Source organism: Muscardinus avellanarius (genome assembly GCF_963383645.1).
Source record: "Muscardinus avellanarius genome assembly, chromosome: 10".
In the NCBI taxonomy this organism is placed as follows: domain Eukaryota; kingdom Metazoa; phylum Chordata; class Mammalia; order Rodentia; family Gliridae; genus Muscardinus; species Muscardinus avellanarius.
Window position 1 is genome coordinate 30,322,502 of NC_137796.1, and position 19,504 is coordinate 30,342,005.

General features: G+C 49.6%; 1 protein-coding gene across 1 annotated transcript in view; it reads right to left on the reverse strand.

Moving 5' to 3' along the window:
* SLC6A2 (solute carrier family 6 member 2) overlaps positions 1 to 7,099 on the reverse strand; it is a gene marked incomplete at both ends in the record, with an annotated part of 41,190 nt that extends 34,091 nt beyond the window's left edge. The window contains one exon of the mRNA XM_080702501.1: positions 6,826 to 7,099. Coding sequence (XP_080558627.1) covers positions 6,826 to 7,099 — 274 coding nt within the window. The remainder of the gene's footprint in view (positions 1 to 6,825) is intronic.
* Positions 7,100 to 19,504: the final 12,405 nt, after the last annotated feature.

Here is a 19,504-nt window from a genome sequence, read left to right on the forward strand (position 1 = left end):
AGGAGACATACCAGGTACTAGCTGGGTACTCTGTAATGAGAATTGTGCCCTGTCACCACACACAAGAGATGATGATGGGAAACACCCGTGTTGACAGAAGACAGCAAATACAGGCTGCCTGTGTGGTTGAAGGTGGCAGGCCCTTGGTGGTCATAGCCGTGCACACCAGCTGAGGCTCAGCAGTACAGGCATATGGCAGTCCCTAGGGTTCCTCATGTCCCTTCCTCAATGAGGCTAGCTACTCACCCTTGTGTCCAAACAAGGGTCTGACCACATGCATGAGCTGGCAGAGGAGGCCAGGCCCCAGCCAGCTGCATTCCCCCAAAATACTACCATAGTGCTATGCAGACCCCACAGGGGTCTCCCTGGGTGGCCACATCCCCTTCCGATGGCAGCCGGGATCCTATGACTGGTCATACATGGGTGGAAAGTCCCAGCTCCAGCTCCCTTGCTCCAACTCTGGACAAGTAAGAGGAGCCAGCCCAGCTCCAGAGCTCCCCATGGAGCCATCTGAGGTGCAGCTGAGCATCTGGGGCCCAGCCTTTCCCTCTGGCCAGCGCTGTTCACTTCCCTCCCCTGAAGTCTCTACCTACTGCCTTCCTCCTGGCCTCCTCCTAGCCTTTTATCTATAGAGAACAAAACAAATGAGTCTTCTCTAAGGCAGTTCTTTGTGCCTTCAGCATCAGATGTAGGGTCCTCCTTAGAGTCTTTGAAAAAAATGGCTGGCTTCCTGGGGCCACTTCTGCAGGGAAACATTGCACTGGCATGATAAACCAGGTCCAGGCCATTTAAACTTGGCAGCAGAGACTCTCTGCTGGGGGTAAGGCTGCTGAGCTGCCCAGTGCCAACTCCAGCCTCTTCCCCCAAACTGACTTTCTCCTGGGTCCCTCATGGAGCATCGAGGGCCTTGCCTGCTGGCCCAGGGTCCCTGTAAACCTCAAAAAGGTTGTGTATGTCTTTGCTCCCTTCCTTGAACCTTACTTTCTGGTAAGGAATATCTCACAAGCCATCTCTGCTGCATAAATTCCTGGTACTATAGAAAGGAATTCTATATGTAATGGAGGACTGGCTTTTGGGCCACATGAGGAGTTGTTCTCTTACCTCCAGCTCAATGTTTGCCTTAACTCTGAGACCTGGAAAGAGCCCCAGAAAGGGAACACATCCATTACTCTGAGAGATAAAACCCAGCTCCCCTATGGAGGGCAATGTGAGCAGAATTCAGGGAAATTAGTGCAGGGACTACTTCTCTTTACATAGGAATTCTCTCTCTTCTGTCAAATCTGGACTTAGTTTACTAATAAAGCTGTGTTTTTATTAAAAAGGTCTTTGAAGATTTTGATTTCCAGTCTCCTCTATCCTGGTCTCTTTAAGAGAAACAAATTGGAAGATGTTTGGAGTGCTCAGAATTATAACATATAGAGAACAGAGTAGGACTTCACCTTCCTTATTTGGGATATAGTGCCTTCAATAATACAATCTAAGATGCCATTAACTTCTGGTGTATTTCCAGTAGATTATGAGTTCCCTTAAAGGCAGGGATTGTCTTTTGCTCATCCCTACCTTCCTGGCATATGGTCTGCATTTAGTAAATGACTTTTGGTTAAATAAACAGATCTCAGCAGTTAGTCAAATGGATGATACAGCTAACAAAAGCCTCAGGGTTTTTCTCCAGTTGAGCCATGGCCCCATCTTTATTTAGGAAGCTGGATTTGGAATTGTAAGAAAGAGTGTTACATATTCTTCCGTATTAAATCCCATCTTGTTGGGACCAGCCCCTCCAGATCCTTTTGGCCAGAATAGTGGACCAAATCAAGCTGTGACCCCAAATCAAGGTCCCCAGCGATCCTCTCTTTCCTGCAAAGAGTGGGTGAACTTGTCAGTCCAATGAGCATCCCACCAGCATCTACTTGGCATCATCCCCATGGGCTCAGGTTGCACAGTCCCCTGCAGCTGGACTGGATGTGAAGACACCGAGTTAGGAAACATCAGCCCTCTATACTAGTTATCATCCTATCCTGGGTTTTAAGAATCTCAAGCATTCTGGCCAAGAGGATTCAGAAAGGCCAATGGGTACCTGAGACCCTGAGCTTGCTGGGAGAAGGATGGTAATTCCACTGGGGACTCAAAACTACAGCATCTCATGGGCCCACATGCAGGAATGTTAATCCTATTTTCCAAGTGAGACAAGGATGTGGAACAAAGTCCAGTTCCTGAATCCTATTTCTTTCTGCTATGTGAGAGCCTCAGGCCTAAGTGGGACTGTTTCCCAGCCTTATTCATGTTCATCAGCTTTTTCTCAAGATAAGTTCTGCTCCCTCCAAAATCAGGACTTTATCCCATACCTGGCTCTAGCACGCCATCAATATCATTGAGCAAAAACAAAAAAGTAGTTTCTATGCTTGTTGAACCTTATTATGCAACACCACTTCAAATACTTTACATACGATGTCTGATGTTATCCCGCCCTGTAGGAAGGCCATTCCTTACTTCTGCTCAAGGAAACTGAGGCTCAGATCTGAAAGAATTTGTGACTTGTCTAAGGCTATGTTTCTAGCAAATATCAGACTCAGATTCAAAGTTAGATCTGTCCCAATCTAAAAACCACAGAGTCACCACGAGGTAACAGCACAGTGCAATCAGCACGACTCATCTCAAGCAAATGCAGCCATAGGCAGAGGGTAATCACTGTGGCCTCTTCCCTAGCAGGTAGCCAGGCTGGGCAACCAGTCCATCTGCATGACCCTCTCCAAGGACGAGCACAGACTGAGAACACAGCTTCAGAGGGAAAATCTAGAACCCTGGAAATATCCCTGCTTTTGACTAGATGCCTGAGAAGGTTCTAAACAACCCCCGCCCTGATTTCTGAACATGGCTTTCCCTTCCCACAACCACCCGCAGCCACCCGCAGCCTGCCATCCAGCAGCTGGGCCTCAGGAAGATGTTCAGACAAGCTGATCTATCCCAGTAATTCATTCAGAAAATATTAGCCGGGGGCTTAAACTATTGGCACCTTCATCATTTCAAAACATTCTCCATTCCAGGCCAGTGTGAACAGACTTTCAGAGTTTCTATGTTAATACTAGCACTGGAAGAGCACAAAGACCAAAAGCTATGAAATAAAAGAATAAAGAAAAAAGAGGGTGATGAGGCTTGGATGGATTGCAGCCCTGGTCACTGGAAAGGGTCATCTAATCTCATGTCTCTCTATACCAAGGAGCTGGAGGCTCAAACAGGGGCTATGTGATGCTCGCTATCACAGAATGGCAGAGTTGGGGTTCAAACTCAGGTCTTTGGGCTGCTTCCACAATAGCAGGAGTACCCACCTGCCTGCCCTCTTTCCCATCTCTGGGACTGACTTCAGAATTATTGGATGAGAATTGGTCCACAAAGAGCAACCAGCCAGGAGGTCTCAGCAGAGATTAATCTGAGAGAGGAGCTGCTGAGCATCGCCTAGAGGGATAAGTTAGAAAAGGAGCTGCGGTAGACTTTGAAATGGGGGGCTGCATTGCTCCCCCATGCCAGCTGTGAACATCTTAACTAGACATGGAAAATCACTGACATCACCTCCCCAGCCCTTAGCCTGGCATTCAAGGCCTTCAGAGCCCAGCCCTAACTTGCCTCACTACCCTTATCTCTCCTGGCCTGCCCTTCAGCCAGTCTACTCTGAGATAACTGTGGAATTGTCCATGCCTGCCCCAGGTGCACCGCTAGATATACTGCCTTCTCTCTCAGACTGCCCATGCCCTGTCGGCTGGGCTGCAACCGCAGCCTTCCTCCCTGAGTCTTCCCTAAGCAGTCCTTCCCCAGACCTTTACAGCTCTTGTCCCCTCTTCTATCCATATCATCCATCATCATCATGACACTAATAAAAAGCCACAGCCTCTTTCCTAATCCATATTGCGTGCCAGGCTCTCCCATGGGCAATACTACATTTAGTCCTCAATTATCATTATCTCCACTTGACAGGTGAGGAAACTGAGGCTTGGAGACCTCCCCCCAAGTCAGATAGCCAGAAACCAGAACTCAGGACTCCACAGCCAAGACTCTTCACTGTGCAGGCTGCCAGCTCCTTGACACATGCTGCTTTGCTTTGTTTGTTACCACTGGGTTTCTGTTGTGGTTTCTGAATAGGTGGCAGGTGTCTGAGAGCTTGGACCATTTCATTCACTCATTTATTCTCTAGATTCCTTCTACCACATTCTCGGAATCTAGGCCTTATCTTGGACCTCTAAGTACAGGGATATGCACTGTTCTCCGTGTGCCCCATCCTGTTTGGAGACTTACTGAACAACTCTGGATAGATGGGCCATTTTCATAGTGAACTTAGGTCAGGGAGCCTCTGGTCAAGTTCACCTAAAAATGGGAACCTGTGACAAACTAGTTTCCATTTTATTCCGTTTACCTGGTCTCTGGTCCTACATGCAGTGGGTGATCTGTCTACACTGCAGCCATGGTCAAGTGAACACAGTGTCCATGGCAGCCTGGGTTATTTATCTAGCTCACATGTCCAATTGGCCATCTGGGGCACTTTTAGTTTCAACAAACACACGTAACAATGGAAGGGACCTATATTACAGCATGATGCTGAGAATCTTGGGTGACTAAAGCACCTGGCAGACAAAAGTGGTTGTATGTACCTCTAGGTGACCCCTGCTGAGCCCAGCAGTGTCTCACACTGTAACCACTGCTGATTAATGGCAGAGCCTTCCACTGTCTAGAGACAGGTAGTCTGGGACGGTCACTGAGGACATCTGGATGCCGTGTCCTAAGGTCTCCCAGTCTATCTTTCATTCATCATCTCCCTGCCTGCTAAAAATATAAAAAGACCCGCATCTTTTATACCCTGTGTCCCAAGGGCCAGAATGCTCAAACCTCTGCAGAAATCTTTGAGAAGCTGCAACAGCCACATGAAGAAAAGCTTCACCTTTGGATTCTATTTCCCTTGTCTTACCTTTTGTTCCCAGCCCATGACCACCCTACTGCCAGACACAAGTGCTAAGCAGGCAGTGTAACCAAGACCCCCTGGATCAGGGCCCACACCTCAGGGCTCCTAAAGCTCAGAACTGTCACCCAGCTGCCTGTCTCAGAGCATCTGACAGTGACAGGCTTGCCTCAGGAGGCACCAGAGGAGATTGTGGGCACAAACCCTCATCTGTTGGCTCCAGCCTTATCTTTTTTAGAAGAAGAATATCCTCTGCTCAGAGTCACTACCTCTCTATAGTGACCAACGCCTCTTTACAAACACTGAGCATTGCCCATCCCAAAGCAAGTGTGTAGAGTCTACAACAAAGAGCTATGAGTCCTATTCCCTGTAGGACAAGGTCATGAGCTTTTCCTTTACCCAACTCTAAACTCTTACCCTCCTTCCCACTGACCTCCCTCAAGTCCTAAGCCACAATCACTCCCAAGCAGGGTGGCCAGGGAATAGAGAGGATTCCAGAAGTAGGCCAATTTCTTTCTTTACAACTTCACTTTGCAGGGCTCGGTCTTATAATTTAGCCCAGCAACCATGGCAGGACTGGTATAGTTTGGGTACCCCAGATACAAAGCCCATTGGGAAGGAGCTAGGGCCTTGGGACACAACACCCTGACCTCGGCTGCTTCCCAGAGCTCTACCTTACCTTCCCCAGTCGGCTGGTGGGTGATCTCAGACACTCATTCCAGGGCAGCTGAGTAATCTGACCACCCAGCAGGAGGGTAGAGCCTGGCTGCTCCACTCTGCCTTCTGCAGGCTCCTCACCCGTTCCACCCTGCACGTGGCTAGGACCGATGAGGCTACATGCTTTCCCCATCACCCAGGTCTCCCGCCTCAAGGATGAGGCCGGCTGTGTGCTGGCCACCTAGGCTATGTGTGAGCAAAACAACTTGAGTTTTTTTGTTTGTTTGTTTGTTTGTTTTGGTGTAGTAGGGATCAAACCCAGGAGTGTTCTACCTCTGAGCTACACATCTTAGCCCTTTTTAAACATTTAAAACAGAGTCTCGCTAAATTCTCAAGGCCAGCCTCAAAACTGTGATCCTCTCCTGTCTCAGCCTCCCTAGCATTAGGATCACAAAATGTGCCACCACACCCAGTTAAAACAATTACAATTTGAGGTCACTGTTCTCTTGGATACCAGCCTCTCTTAAGGTGTGTGCTCCAGAATCTCTATCCCCAGATGCTTCTCCAGGTGCCTCCAGGGAACTCAAATTCCCTATCATCTCCTGACCCATGCATGTCCTTGCCCCTAGAGGGCTGAATTTAGATTCACCCTACATCTGGTTGTCACTTTGCAAACGCTTCTGGTGCTACTGAAAAAGTTTCTGAATCTCTACCTCCCTTTCCGGGGACCATCAAAGAATCAAAATTCCTCACCCAATCAGTTACCCCAGAATGTCCTTCCACCCTTGTGCCTCCCATTGCTCAAGGTTCTGCCTTGATTTTCCTCTTCTGCTAAGGATCCCAATCCTTTTTCTTTTGCTTTTTCCCTTTGTGGTACTGGGGATTGAACTCAGGGGCATTCTACTAGGAGCTACACCCCAACCCTGTTTTTATACTTTATTTTAAAACAGGGTGTCACTGAGTTGCAAAGGGCCTAAGTTGCTGAGGCTGGCGGTGGATCTGAGATCTCCTGTCTCAGCCTCCCAAGTCCTGGGATTACAAGTGAACTACATCACTCCCAGCCCAATCCTTTTCCCATGAGTCCTGCCTGGTCTTTTCCAGTGTCTCCAGAGTTGCCCCTGGATCTCCTCCTACTCCTCCCCGTGAGGATCCCTGATTCCTCCCCAGCTACAGCTATGGGACAGGCAGCCTCCCAAGTTCAAAGCCTCAGCCCCACTGGCGCTCACCACCACCGTTCTTGTAGCAGAGGTAAGGGAAGCGCCACACGTTTGCCAGGTCCACCGCAAAGCCGACTACGGACAGCAGAAAGTCGATCTTCTTGCCCCAGGTCTCCCGGGGCTCGGCGTCGCGGTCACGGGGCGCCAAGAGGCACTGGACCCCGTTGCGTTCCTTCACCACCAGCAGCTCGGCGGTTTTACATGCCTGCAGGGAAGGCTCAGGCTCCGGGTCCTCCCTGCTGTTCTCCGGCTGCACCTGCGGGTTCATCCGCGCCAGCAGCATGGGTGCGGCTGGCGAGAGGGACTTCAGCCGGGCTGGGGCAACGCCGAAACTGTGCTTGTATAAAAGGAAAAGAGATGGTGACCCGGGGGTCCTTCCTGCCTGCGCTAAACGAGACCAACTAGGAGCACTGGGAGATCAGGATCCTCCGCGCGCCGCTGAGCGCATCCAGGGTTCTCAGAAAAGGGAGCGCGTCTGTTGGAAATATTTGGAATAGAGGCTGTAACTTGTGAAGCGCCCTACTGGGACCGAACTCAACGGTGGAGACCGCCTCTGACCTGCCGGTGGGTCGGAATGAAGACCCCACAACTCTCTCGTCGGTTCCTTTGCTCTCTCTCTCGCTCCCAGACATCTGGGTTTGGGCACCCAGAGGCTCAAGTTTCCCAGGACCTTGACTGGACAGAATGCAGCTTGCCACCCCTCTCCCCAGCTCGGGTCTGTGCCACCTCCAACACCCCCAAGAGCCCTCCCAGACATTCGCACCTCCACACTTAAACTTGCAGGCAAGCTGGGCTCAGCCCAGCGCGGACCGGAATCCTAGCCGGTCCGCGCGCGCAGGGCGCACTCACGTGTCGGGCGGCGAGGGGACTCCTGGTACCGGTTGCTTTCCGGGCGCTGGGGCGCGGGCTGGCCTCCGCCGCTTGGCACCCGAGAGCGGTCAGGGCAGCACCGGGGGGCCGGAACGACCGGCGGGACGCGGGCTGGCTGGTTCTGGCCGCTCCGGGCGGTGGCCGCGCCGGTAATGTAGCCTGCGCCCCAGGTAACGCGCCGATTGCATTAGTCCAGCGCCCAGCCCGCACTGTCTGGAGCCTGTTAGCACTAATGGAGACTGACAGTGCGGCCAGGGATGGACAGGGGCGGGCGGGGGCACGATGCGGGCTCGGGGGCGGCGCGAGCCCGGCTCTCCCGAACTTGGAGGACCCGGCTAGGCAAGCTTTCTGTCTATCCTGCGCTGGGGTAGAGTGCACACCATCCCCAAAGGCTCCAGGCTCTGACCTCTGGCCAAAAAAGCAAGCATGACACGGACTCCCAGAACTGGGTGGGGTCCTGGTCTCATTAGAGAGGGACTGGGAAATGCCTGGGGGAGCAGCGCCCTGCGCAGCAGCACTGGCTCCCTCACCCCCGGGAGGCCACTTGAACTACCTGCTCGGTTTCTCCATCAACAAACTGAGAACGGTCTGCTTGATGTCCAGATTGCAAACCGGTGGCTGGCAAGCCACTGGAGGTTTTTGTTTGGCTAGCTGGGCATACGGAAAGGTCACAGCCCAGTATTTTATTCCTAGTCTCTGTTTGTCCTGAGCGGGCTAGCAGGGCATTTGAGGTGGTGACCGCTGTTCTTTGGGGATGAAAACTGATACCCATGTATTTACTCATTCGTTCACCCCTTCGCTCCTTTGTCTTTGCATTCAGGCTAGGCTCTTGAGTCCCATTAGTGGACAACACTCAAAGATTCCTGACGGCGTGGGGTTTACACTCAGGAAGGGGAGGGGAATTAGAAAACACTAAGGGCATCAAAAGGCAAGTGAGAAGGGGATTTGTGCTTTGAGAGAAAAGGAAGAATGGCAAGGGGGAAGGGGGTCTTCAGTCGGAACAAAGGGTCAGAGAATTGGAGAAGGTGACCCCAGAAAGAGTCAGCCACTTGGGGCTGCTGTCATCCCTGGCCCATTCACTAGGGAATGACAACAGGTTGATTATTGGCTGATCATTCAAACTTGGTTGGTTATTCATCAAGCAGACACCGGATTCGTGATCACCTGTTCCTGGGCTCCATAGAGCTGGCTGGTGGAGCCAGGGAGATAGCTCCTGCCAGTGTAGTGAAAACTGGTTGTAAGCACAGGAGTGTGTGGTTCAGTGGAGCTGAATCTCAAGTGAGGGGTGTGATGGGGCTCTAAGGCGGGCTCAGAAAGCTGGCAACACTTAGGTGGGGTGGGTAGGGGTTTGGGCAAGCCCAGCCACACTGCTGTTTCCTCATTTCAATACTCCAAGGGCCCTTGCATTTGCTATTTCCTCTGCCTGAATTCTTCCGGTCTCACTCCAGTGGTTCTCTCCCAACCTCTCAAATTTAAAATTACACCCTCCTTCACTCCATCACACTACCCAATTGTATTCCCTTCATTATGTCACTATCCAAATTTGTTTATTTCTTTTACAACTCCCTGTATGTGTTGCATGAGCTCCATGAGAGCAGAGACTGTTTTATACACCATTGTGTTTCTAACATCTGGGACATACGGGGCATCAATTTGCATGTGAGATGAATGAATGAATGAATGAATGAATGAATGAATGAATGAATAGTAGTGTGTGCCAGTGTTTAGAGCATTGGCGCCAGTGAGACCGATGTAACCAATGTCCTCTGGGCAGGCTGCAGAGAGGAGAGGAAGGGAAACCTGGAGGGTCTTATACTCACCCTGGCCTTCCAGGGACAGACAGCAGGAAGAAGGAGGTTAGGGAGGGATGGAGCAGAGGATTTAGGATGAGAATGGGGAACTGTAGGTTCCCTCCTATCAAAGCTGACTATCTCAGCCAGAAGTGGTGGCGCACGCTTGTAATCCCAGCGCTTGGAAGGCTGAGACAGGAGGATTGCACAGGTTTGAAGCCAGCCTCAGCAACTTAGTGAGACCCTGTTTCCAAATAAAATATAAAATAGGTCTAGGAGTATAACCCAGAGGTAGAAAGCCTCTGGATTCCACACCCAGTAACACACACACACACACACACACACACACACACACACACACACACACAAGCTGTCTATCTCCTTTGGACTATGGACCTGTATGACAAGCCTGTGAGGAAGAAGGCAGGGAATCATCTATTTTTCAGATTAGGATGCTGTGTCTCCGAGGTTTCAAGGGACCTGTCTACGGTCCCGTGATGAGAAGTGACAAAGTTGAAATGAGAACCCGGGTCTTCTGGCTCCCAGACCCTGCCTCTTCCATCAAGGTAGGGATCTCTCAGGATCTCTCTTGCAGTAATGCTCCTCTCCACCTCTCTACCCCATGCCCAGCCCACCTGGTTTCAAGTCCTGAGAATCCCACCCTGCAGACTACAACAGTCCTGCAAAAGGTCCCCATCACCATTTCCAGCTGATCACCCACGTCCAGTACATTTCTAGCCTCATAGTCATTGCCAGCAGCCAGAGCCCTTTCTAAAACTCAAGCCCGACCACCTCATCTCTCTGTCTGATGCTCCTCAGAGACACATCGACACAGCCATGTGATCTGAGTAACCTTGGGTCTGAGGTAACTTCATTTTCTTCTTTCTGTTCCCTTGTATCTGCCAACTTTTCTACAATGAACATTTGATACTTATGCAACCAGAAAAAAATAACCCACAATTTTAAAAAATCCTCCAATTTTCCAAGACAATATTTAAACACCTTTAGCAGTACAGACAAGATTCTGCGTGTCTGTTTAACTATATCACTTACTAATCTAGTTCTCTCCTCATTTCCCTAAGCCCTTTCCCACCTCCAAAATAATGCTTTGTTCTCTAAGCAACATGGGAGATACTTAACTACTAGTAGTTTCCTGAACTCTATGCTCATGCTTTTATACACTGCTAAATTTTTTAATATGCCTTATTTATTTATTTATTTATGTATTTATTTTTGTGGTACTGAGATTCTTGGAAGCCCTTCTACTTCCGGGCTACACTCCCAGACTTATATTTTTTATATTTTTTATTTTTTATTTGGAAACAGGGTCTCTTAAGCCAGCGTTGTTGGCTTCGAACCTGTGTGATCCTCCTATCTCCACCTCCCAAGTGCGGGGATTACAAGCGTGCACCACCATGCCCGGCTTCATCTTTTTTTTTTTTTTAAATCTGCTTAGAAAACTCATATTCATCCTCCAAAACTTCCTGTGAAACCCTCCCTGACAACTATCTCTTACAACAAAGTTGAATCCTCCTTTACACTGCTTTGAATGTTTGCCTACCAGAGTTATAACTTATGTACCTCCCTCCCAGGGACAAGGAGAATGGCTGATGTATCCTGTTACATAGAAGAGACCTCATTCTTTGGTGGATTTGGTGTCTTTGGTTGGGATGGTTTTATATTGGACTCCTCCAGAGCCTGAAGTAAAGGTTTGAATGTCAGTAGTTTATTTAGGAGGTACTTGCTAGAAGTGCTGGGAGAGAACTGAAGGAGTGAGACAGGAAGGGGAGGAAGCCAGTAGAGAGTGGACCAAGGAGTACTGCTGCTATGACCAACGTCTGTGCATTCCGTGGGGCCACCAAGAAACCAGGCAGGGCTTCCTGTTCTCTCTCATGGAAGCTGGGGTGCTGATGGGAGGGCGGCTCCTGGAGTGCTGATTCCCAGCATTTCCAGCCCGCCTGACCGGGGGCAAATGTGCTCCTGCCACCAAAGTATAGCTCAGCTTCAAGCAAAGCCCCAGGTGCTGGCAGCAGGAAGTGGCTGGGTTGGGTCTCACTGGCTGGCAAAGTAAATGGCTGGCGGGATTCAGTGAGTGCTCACCTCAGGGGCAGAGGGAGGCATTCCCCCCAAGACATGCACGCCATCAGAGGACCAATCAGTAAGCCCTGAGAGTGCCACCTTGCGGTTTCAGAAACAACTGGGGACAGCAGTGAGGACACCAAGCTGGGGTGGGGCAGAAGGGCCGGGAGTCTCCTCCATCTCCGGCCCAGACTCCTGCTCACCGCTCCAGGAGCCGTGGGGCCATGTGGCTTCTCTTGGTGCCCTGCATCCTGGCCCTCCAGGCGGCCTGAGGGCAAGTGGTGGGCAGGAGGCTGGAGCATTATCAGGCCAGCGTTGCCTGGGGGGAGGCGTCACTTCCACTTACCATGGCACCTGCTGACACAGGCCATGGGGTGCGTGGGGGTGGCTGGCCATCTCCCTGCAGATACATACCAAACCCTGCTGCACAAAGGCTGGGCTAGCTGCAGCCAGAATGCAAGGGGCTGGTCTCCAGGACACTAAACCAGGAAAGAAAGTAGAAATCGACCTGTTGGCCTCCCTCCTTTCCTTCTGTTTCCTTGAAGATGACCTTCCCGGAGGTCGTTGGTCCTTGATCTAAATTGTGTTGAACTTACAAATACCACAAAAGACTCCTCAATACAATACACCATGAGCTGGAATCATCTCCCTCAGGACGCTGCCACTGAAGCCCAGTAGGGGTCCTGGAAGCTTCCAACCTATCCAGATGGGGCTCAGTCTTTCAAGGCTTCTCTAGGAAGTTCCTAACCCAGTTGGCCCCAAGCACTGGTGGTATTCCACTGTCGACCTTCACATGAACATCCTCTGCCAGGACACCCTCCCCAGGGCCCTGGATTCCATGTACCTTCATCAAACTACAGACTGGTTATCTCCACATCAACACTGAAGTGCATCTGAAACAGAGTCCTGGAGGTCCCCATCTGACTTCCAGGAAGCTGTTCCTCCGCCATCTTGCCCCCACCATGGGATGACATCTGCTCCCTTCTGGCTCTTTGGGCCAAAGCCATTGGAGTCACCTTCAACTCCTGTCCTACACTCACATCCAACCCTGCAGCAAACTCTGTGGGCTCTAAATCATATCACATCTCTGCACCTCTGTGTTGACTGCCCTCTTCCAAGCCACGTCATCTCCTGTCAGGATTACTGTGACAGCCTCCGTGTGGCCACCCCCAGTTCTCCCCACACAGCCAGCCTCAGCTACTTAGTGAGGGCCTTTGCAACTCAGACCCTGTTTCAAAATAAAGAATAAAAAATTGGGCTGGGGGTGTAGCTTGGAGGTAGAATGCCTCTAAGTTCCACCCCCAATACCACCACCACAACAAAAAAAGATAATCAAAGTGCCACATTTATCAAGGTTATGTGATGCCAGCAGTGGCCATGTCCTCGAAGGAACCTGCTTCTTCCTAGAGACCATTCCAGGAATTTGGATCCAGTTGGCCAGCAATGGGGATTAAGGGGGAAGCATTATCTGCATGTCTGTGGCATGTTTATTCTTGTTACGAAAAAAATCCAGGGTATGAGGATATAGCTGAGTGGTCACTTGCTTAGCATGCAAGGGGCCCTGGGTTCAATCCCCAGTGCAGCAAAAATCAGTCAATCAATCATTCCATGACCAGAGACACTTTATAACCACTGTTTCAGGTAGAGAGTGCCCTTAGTGATTTTGCACTTGCTTTGCCCAACCTGACTGTCTTTTGTCCCTGGCCCTGGTAGATCCTCTTTTAGAGTTAATCATACTAAGTGAAAAACATGCCCATTTCCTGGCTGAGCTGACCTTTTCCAAGGATGTGCTTCACTCCTTGAGAAGAAAGAAAGAAAGAAAGAAAGAAAGAAAGAAAGAAAGAAAGAAAGAAAGAGAAAGAAAGAAAGAAAGAAAGAAAGAAAGAAAGAAAGAAAGAAAGAAAGAAAGGGAGATAAAATGCTTCCTACCCACTGTCTAGGGGACCATCCTGGTGGCACCAGTGACATCCATAAGTCCCCAGAGCAGGTGCATGGGACAGGGGTGAGGATTGAGTTGTACCCCTTGCAGGTGATGGTCATGAGTTATCACAGTGAAGCCAAGCTCCAGAGATGCTATGCTCTGTCTGAGCTGTTCCTACTCTGCTCTGGTACCCTGGGCTAGAACAAACAAGCTGCTCAGTGACAGTGGTACAGGCCATGCAGACACCTGGCATAATCTTTTTTGTTTGTTGGTTTGTTTTGGGAACCGGGGATTGAACCCAGTGGGATTGTGCCTCTGAGCTATACCTCAGCCCTTCTTATTTCTTATTTTGACATAGGATTTCACTAAGTTGCTGAGGGTTGCCTTAAGTTGCTGAGTCTGGCCTAGAACCTGTGATTCTCCTGTCTTAGCCTCCCAAATACCAGGATTACAGACATGCATCACCATGCCCTGTGAGAGAGGCATGATCTCAAGAAGCCTGCCATCCCTCCTCTACCACAGCACCCTATCTGAAAGCTAGAAAGTCATGGGGTGAAGGAGGCTCAGAGTCGGGGTCCACTGACATTCGTTATGGAAAACACCACTGCCTACCCCTCCCAGTTTCTTAGGAGGCCCCCAACCTTCTGGCCTCTTTAACGTGACAGGCAGACAAGTGGCTCTCAGCTTTCATGCTAACTGTGTGGGTGTAAAATTCTAGCTCTCACTTGTCGGCTGTGCCACCTTGGGGTGATGGTGCCTCAGTGTCTGCCTTATAAAATGGGGCATGCAATAGAATTTATCTCACAGAGTAGTCATGAGGCTTCAACACACCAGTGACTGAGAAGTGCATAGACACATTTAGCAGGAGCTAAATACACAGTGGTTATCAGCTACCCGGGTGTCACAGAGCCCTTTATTTACAAGGCCTGCTGGTCCTTAGCACTAGGTTATGCACCATTTCATATGATGCTCACTGTTATTACTCCACTGGACTGATGAATGAATGGATACTGAAGGTGTCAAAGGTCTTGTTCTAGACATTGTGTCTTATGCTAGGGCTGTGGGCTAGAGTGGAACTGGGGTAAGGACTGAACCCAGATCCAGGTTGCTCCAGGGCCCACACTTTCCTCCAACACCCATCTGGTTGTCTCAGGGCTCCCTGTTCTCCTCCCCTAACCCCTGTCTGCCTGAGCTCTCCATTCTCAGCAGGGCAGCTCAGCATTTGGCTGGGAACTTCCAGCAGGAACTTATGTGTTTCTGAACTCCAGCAGTGTCTCTCTGTGAACCACAGTGGCCTTCTCTGGCCCTCTCTCCTCCAGGAGCTAGAGTCCTTCCCTCTCCAATGCTCACCTCTTCCCTCCAAGCACTTGAGGCTACCCTTATCACCACCTCTGGGACCTGTCCACAAAGCCATTCTGTTTTGCCTCTCCTGTTCCTCCATCTTCTGCATCAGTCCAGGGCTTTGGAATCTGCTGACATCCTCTCTATGGCCATATCAGTATCTGGAAGCCACACGGGCTAGTCATGATCCTGAGAACTTAGATCCTGGTCACCTGGCACTTGGTCCAAGGCTCTTCCCACCTCTGTGTTCTCTCTTTAGAGCATTTATCAGACCAGGTAATATGGCCACAACCTAAAGGAATGATCTGTGGACAGGTGAATTTTGAGAAGGATGCTGGGAAGACTTGGAGGCACAGGTAAAGTCTCTATGGTGGCAAGTGGAGAGGGCTCCAGAATGAGCAGGATTCTTGGTGATTACAGATACAGGGAGAGCTGTCATTAGGCCAGCCCTGCCTAGATACACACACTCACCTGCCCAGGCACATACTTCCCTGTGTGGAGACCACTCGCCGGTTACACTGCTAGGTTGAGTTGAAGTACAGGGTACTGGAGATTGAACCCAGTGGCATATTACCTCTGAGCTATGTACCTCAGTCCTTTTTATTTCCTATTTTGAATCAGGATTTCACTGAGTTGCTAAAGGTCTCCCTAAGTTGCTGAGTCTGGCCTAGAACCTATGATCCTCCTGTCTTAGTCTCCCCGATGCTAGGATTACTGACATGCATCACCATGCAGTTCTGACTCAGTCCTGCCATCACACTAGGACACCCATTTTCATGGGGACAGTGAGGCGAGGTGGGTGGTGAAGGGACTTGGATCTTAGGAAAGGACCGAGGGGCAGATGTGTTGGCCTCAAAGGTGGCCATGCTCTCACTAAGGAGACACTGGGTAGAACCCTCCTAGCCCAATGATGAGGCCAAGGCCTGTGAACACGCACTCCAGAGAGGCACCCCAGCTCTCCACGGCACTGGACGGAGCCCGGAGGCTGAGGCAGAGCGGCACAAGGCGAGTGCCCGCTTCTAGAAGCTGTCCATGCTGAGCCTCGGGGCGAGAACAAGTTAGAGGAAGGGGATTGTTTGCCAAGAGCCCTTCCAGGCTGGCAGCGAGCTGGGCCAAGGACCCGGGGATGAGCCTGCAGAAAGGAGCCCCAAGAGGAAAGAGGATTTTCTTCAAGATTTCCCCAGTTTTGTGAATAATTGCCCTCTTCTCTTTTCTCCTCATTCCCACTCTTCTCTGACAAACTGGGCAGTGAACACAGTCAAAACTGAGGGGGTACCTTGGGCTCTTTCTGGGGACCATGGCTTAATGCTGTGCAGGTCCTGCCTTAAATTAATCTGACTCATTGAGGCAGAAAGTTCCAGTCTTCCTACTCCTTTTTAATTATGGAGGGCGTGAGGCTCAGTCTGGTGCTGATCTGCCTATAAAGCCTCTCTCGCTTACTGATCCCCATCTGAGCAGAGGAGAGCCTGGCTTTGGGTGGAGTCTTCAAGCCAAAACAGTGTCAAAGAGGAATTTCCCAACTTTTCTTTTCCTTGCTTTGACTTTCAGTGACTATGTACTTACAGCATGGAATCTTGGTTTTAATCTATGATGTTGATACAAAGTTTATCCTATAATTTATTACTTTTAACTTAATTTTATCCAATAACACATATTAAACACATTGTATACACACACACACACACACACACACACACACACACACACACACACGCATGCATATTAATTATACTCACTTGAGAGGCTGAGATATGAGGATTGCAAATTTGAGACTGGCCTCAGTAACTTAAAGGAGACTGTCTCAAAAGAAAAAATAGGAAAAGCTCAATGATAGAGTGACCCTGGTTTTAATCTCTAGTACTACACAAAAAATTAAGATAAAAATAAACGTATTTATTATAGACATTCAATATATAGAGATGCAAATAATAAACTTAACATGCACTATTAAATGTATACATAGCTCCCAAATTATGTGTGTAACCCTAAAGTTTTATGTATTATGTGTGTTTATAGATGACATTCACAAAAAAGTAAACTAATTAAACATGTGCTTTTTACATAGTAGCTACATGTATGTAACCACACCCGGGCCATTAAAAGAAATGACAGGCCGCACAGAATTCCCCTTGTGCCTCTTCCTGGTCAGCATCGCCCCCCCCTGCCCCCCGGTAGCCACTGTTTTGACCTCTAATGGCACATATTCATTTTTGGCTGTCTAAACAATAGAAAACATCATTCCGCGTAGGTTTCAAGTTTACACAAATGCTATCATTCTGCGTGAATCTTTCTGCAAATGTTCCTGAGATTCTTTCATGTTGACACTTGAACTTCCTCTCTGAAACAAATGTATTGAATTAAGAAGAGTGAGTTGACTTAAAAGCAAACATTGAGTGCACACTAGGACACGCCAAGCAAGCACGAAGTGCCAGGATTCGGGAAACATCGGACCTTACCCCTCAGCCTTCCCTTTTCCAGGTGTGCAAACTGAGGCCAGAGAGGACAAGAGCGGTAGCCCAGGTCACTCTGTGTGTTTCTGGAGCCAGCGGGAGGAGGCTCGGGCCCCAGATGCCTGAAGCCAGAAATCTTTTCTATTATGTCACGTTGGCAAGAAATATCTTCCTCCATCTCATCCCATCCCACAGTCGGAGATATCAATTCGACTTCCTAGCCAAGGTCAGTTCTTAACCTTGAACCACAGAAAGTAAACTGTTTTCACTGAAGCAATTGTTTCAGAATAGAGCCTGGAGTTGGGCCGGTGTTGTGTTGGGAGGTGGCAGTCCCACCAAGGCAGTGGTCCAGCCTTCAAAGTTATGACAAGCCTTCTGCTTGGCAGCCCACCTCCGTGACCTATATTTTAATGTGTGCTATTAGATTATTGCTAATGAGACATCTTAGGGATAAAAGAATTATGTTCGCTGCCCAGGCTATGGTAAAAGTCCAATTGAATTAAAGGCTGAAATCGTTTAGGACTCTGCTAGACAACCTGTCCCCCAGGCTGGGCCCGAATGGAGATATTAAGCTTTGGAAATTACACAGGAAAAATAAGTATAATTGATCTAAGGTAACTTCACTCGTCTAAATTAAATAATGTGATTGTTACAGGCAGAAAGGCTGGCGATGAGGAGCCGGATGGAAAGGCCCGCTATCTGCAAACAAAGTTATAGGTAAAAGCCCCAGGGAATTGACTTTTCTCTGATGAGCTGAGCACCCTCCTGATGGCCTCTGAGAGTCCACTTGGGTGGGCATTGGTAGGAAATGGACCTAGTCTGAGTGCCATAGAATCTAAGGCTTGCTAGGGACCCCAACCACCATTCTTATTGTCTTCTTCCCAATACCAGCATGTTGGTGTCCCCAGTGTCTGTACAGCTTCTTGGTGAGCAGAGATTTCTCACTGGTGGTGGCCATCTGTGTGTGTACAGCTTGTGTGCACCCACCTGAGTCCTGCCCTCTGGGATGCCAAAGATCAGTGCCAGCTCATCCCCCCCTGTCCCATGCCATCAACTGTCATTGGACCAGTGCATGTGGGGTGTGAACCTTAGGCCAGCTCTTGAGCCTAGGCACTGCCTTTGCAGAGCTGCAGGCGGTCCAAGCCCTGCCTCTCAGAAGCTTCTTTCTGAGGCCTGATGTACATCTTGCACACTCTTCCCTTGAGTCTAGGTTATTGGAGGACAATGTTGTGCCTGATACAGCTCATGAAATGGCAGGTGGTGGCCTGAGGCATTTCCCAGGCAGGACAATGTCCTGACACCTGTGAGGGCGATTTCCCACCTCCTCCATGTACTCCATTCAATCCCCAACTGGCAGCTCCTGGGCTCCCCTGGCTTCTGTCTGTCCTGCCCATGGACAACTCAGCTGGCAGCCTAAAAAGTAAGTCATGCAGACTTCCCAAATAGATTTACTTTGCCCCCACCCCAATCCTGCAATGCTAATGCCTTAAAGCCCATTATTAAACCCTTGCTTGAAGTGTCACTCTCTTCTGGATAAAACCCAACTAAAGTATCTAAAAATAAAAGACTTCCTTCATTTTTCTCTTTCTCTCCCTCCCACCTTCCCCCTCCCCCTATTTTCTTTCTTTCCCTTCCTCCTTCCTTCTCTCCTTCTCTCCTTTCCACAAGTATTTTGAGTCACTACTACGTCACAGGAACAACCCTATGAGTTGGGACTACAGTGGTAAACGAGATAGCTGAGGTCCTTCATGAAACTCTAGCAGAGAAAAAAGTCTAGAAACAAATAAGCAAATAAGTAAGATATGGACAGATATTGACTATTGACAAATGGTCTGAAGGAAACACCAAAGTGGTGGGTTCACTTAGCCTACGAAGGGCCCTTGGCCGGGTGCTCAGAGGTAGAGGTACGCTCCAAGGCCTCTCAAACTAAACATGAGAGACAAGGAGGACGTAGCCCCACAGGAAGGACGGACTTGGGCCCAGGAGCACACCATCCTAGAGCAAGGGAGAACAACGTGGAACTCAGAGGTGACTCCCACTCAACAGGGTGAGAACACCGCAGAGGGCTCTACAGTGGAGGCTCATGGCCCAGTGTATATTTTGAAGGGTTTCGCTAGCTGCTGTGTGAAGGGAGAGGGACAGGGAGTGGAGCTGAGGCCTGGTTAGAAGATTCTGGAGTCATCTGGGAGACATGAGGGAGTGGAAGTAGAGATGAGACTCTCATCTCAGGCAGGAGA